This window comes from Phytophthora parasitica (genome assembly GCF_000247585.1).
Source record: "Phytophthora parasitica INRA-310 unplaced genomic scaffold supercont2.3, whole genome shotgun sequence".
Taxonomy (NCBI): Eukaryota; Oomycota; class Peronosporomycetes; order Peronosporales; family Peronosporaceae; genus Phytophthora; species Phytophthora nicotianae.
The window spans coordinates 2405721-2407311 of record NW_008648989.1 but is presented as its reverse complement, the minus strand read 5'-3'; the positions used below and the strand labels follow the sequence as shown (position 1 = coordinate 2407311).

At 50.7% G+C, this 1591-nt stretch overlaps 1 protein-coding gene across 1 annotated transcript in view; it reads left to right on the top strand.

Moving 5' to 3' along the window:
• The first annotated feature begins 135 nt into the window (after positions 1-135).
• Positions 136-1591, top strand: part of PPTG_01907 (hypothetical protein) — a 1999-nt gene continuing 543 nt past the window's right edge. The window contains exons 1-2 of the mRNA XM_008895298.1: positions 136-315; positions 390-431. Coding sequence (XP_008893546.1) covers positions 199-315; positions 390-431 — 159 coding nt within the window. The 5' untranslated portion in view covers positions 136-198. The remainder of the gene's footprint in view (positions 316-389; positions 432-1591) is intronic.

Here is a 1591-nt window from a genome sequence, read left to right as displayed (position 1 = left end):
GCCGTGTCAAAGTCCTGTTCAAACACCAGCAGCTCATCGAACGTCTCGCGCCAGGTCCCGCCATCGCAGTCGGGCTGCATTGGTGAGTGCCAGGCAGTGCGGAATTGGCGCGCTGAGTGGACCACATCAAGTTTACCATCACTCTCGATACCCAAGGGCAATGTAGCCAAGTGTACCTTGAAGGGGCGTAAAGCAAAGATGCCGCAGCCTGTGCTGAACTTGGAGCTGAGCGCAGCAAGTAAGGATGGGGTAGCTAAGAGAGGCGAGGAGACCAAGTTCGACCACGTGATGGCTCTTCAAGAAGAGCCCGTGCAGGTGAGCTGCAGTGGTTTGGAATTTGGAATTTTGCGGTGAGAGTTATAGAGGCGTGGGTACACTGGTTTGTGTAGATCACGTTCCTGCTGCCAGACGACTCGACAGTGTCAGGGGAGGTACGCCTTAAATGCTTTCTTGTGTTCAAGGCGCGCTGGTTACTAACGTTGTATGATTTACAGTTTAAGAAGGGTCACACCGTACTCGGAATCATCTTCACACATCTGCCGCTCGTACGTGTCCAACTTCGCCTTGGAGATAGAAACCTGCTTCCCAGATCCCGTGCAGAACAAACTTGCCACCAGTCCCGTACCAGCTTCACCACCACGGCCAGCATCGGCGACCTCCGGGCCACGGCTAATGCCACCAGCGGTCCAGTCAATCTTCAACCCAGAGCCAGGTTGCATCGAGTTGCTGGCCGTCAGGGTGCTAGACTGTGTCAATCGATCGTCTTGTGTCTGTGACGCTGGGAAAGGAGGAGTTTCTGAGTGTTGGGATCCATCTTTTTCGACACGACGTCGCTTACGACTCGGACTGCGGCTTTGGCCTCGGATAGGGGCCTCATGTCTGCTTCGTGTGCGCTGGCTTCTAGTCTGCTGCGAATCCTCCAGCGACAATCGCGCCACCTTCTCATCCTGGAACATGAGTATCTATGAGCAAGGTCGTTGGACGTAGTAGTACTTTGGTGTGCTATGCTGTCACAAGGGTCACCACGCTCAACTATCTTCCTCTCAGACAAACCACTCTTCCCCAGTCCTCGCAACGTCGACACATATGTAGCTTCCTCTTCCTACAACATAGTAATTGAATGCCAACAAGAACTTAGAACTGCAGGCACTGGAGATGCAACTCGACAATACGGGGCAACACTTCTAGTTATTTCACTGCGTATACCCTGTGAGTAACATGGATAAAGCAGCACAAAATTTGCCTGGAAGTATGAACCTACACAAGCAATCGCTAAGGCGCACGAACCAATTGAGATTTTTTTTTCACGGCAACACTATGCATGATATTGTCGACAGCGTTGGCGTTACACAAAGTCGAATGTCTAATATCGATTAAATGACGGCAGAGGTCGGCTCACTGCACGAAGTTGCCCTCTCATCGACCGCACGCACAGACTCAATTCAGCTTACTTGTCTTTCTGGACTTGATGCTTCACCTTCTTCAGGTTCTCGATAACTTTGTCGATGATTGGTTGCTTGTTTGCTTTATGGAAAACGTCGCATTGTTCACTGGAATATATTACTGCACCCAAGATAATTACATTAACCAT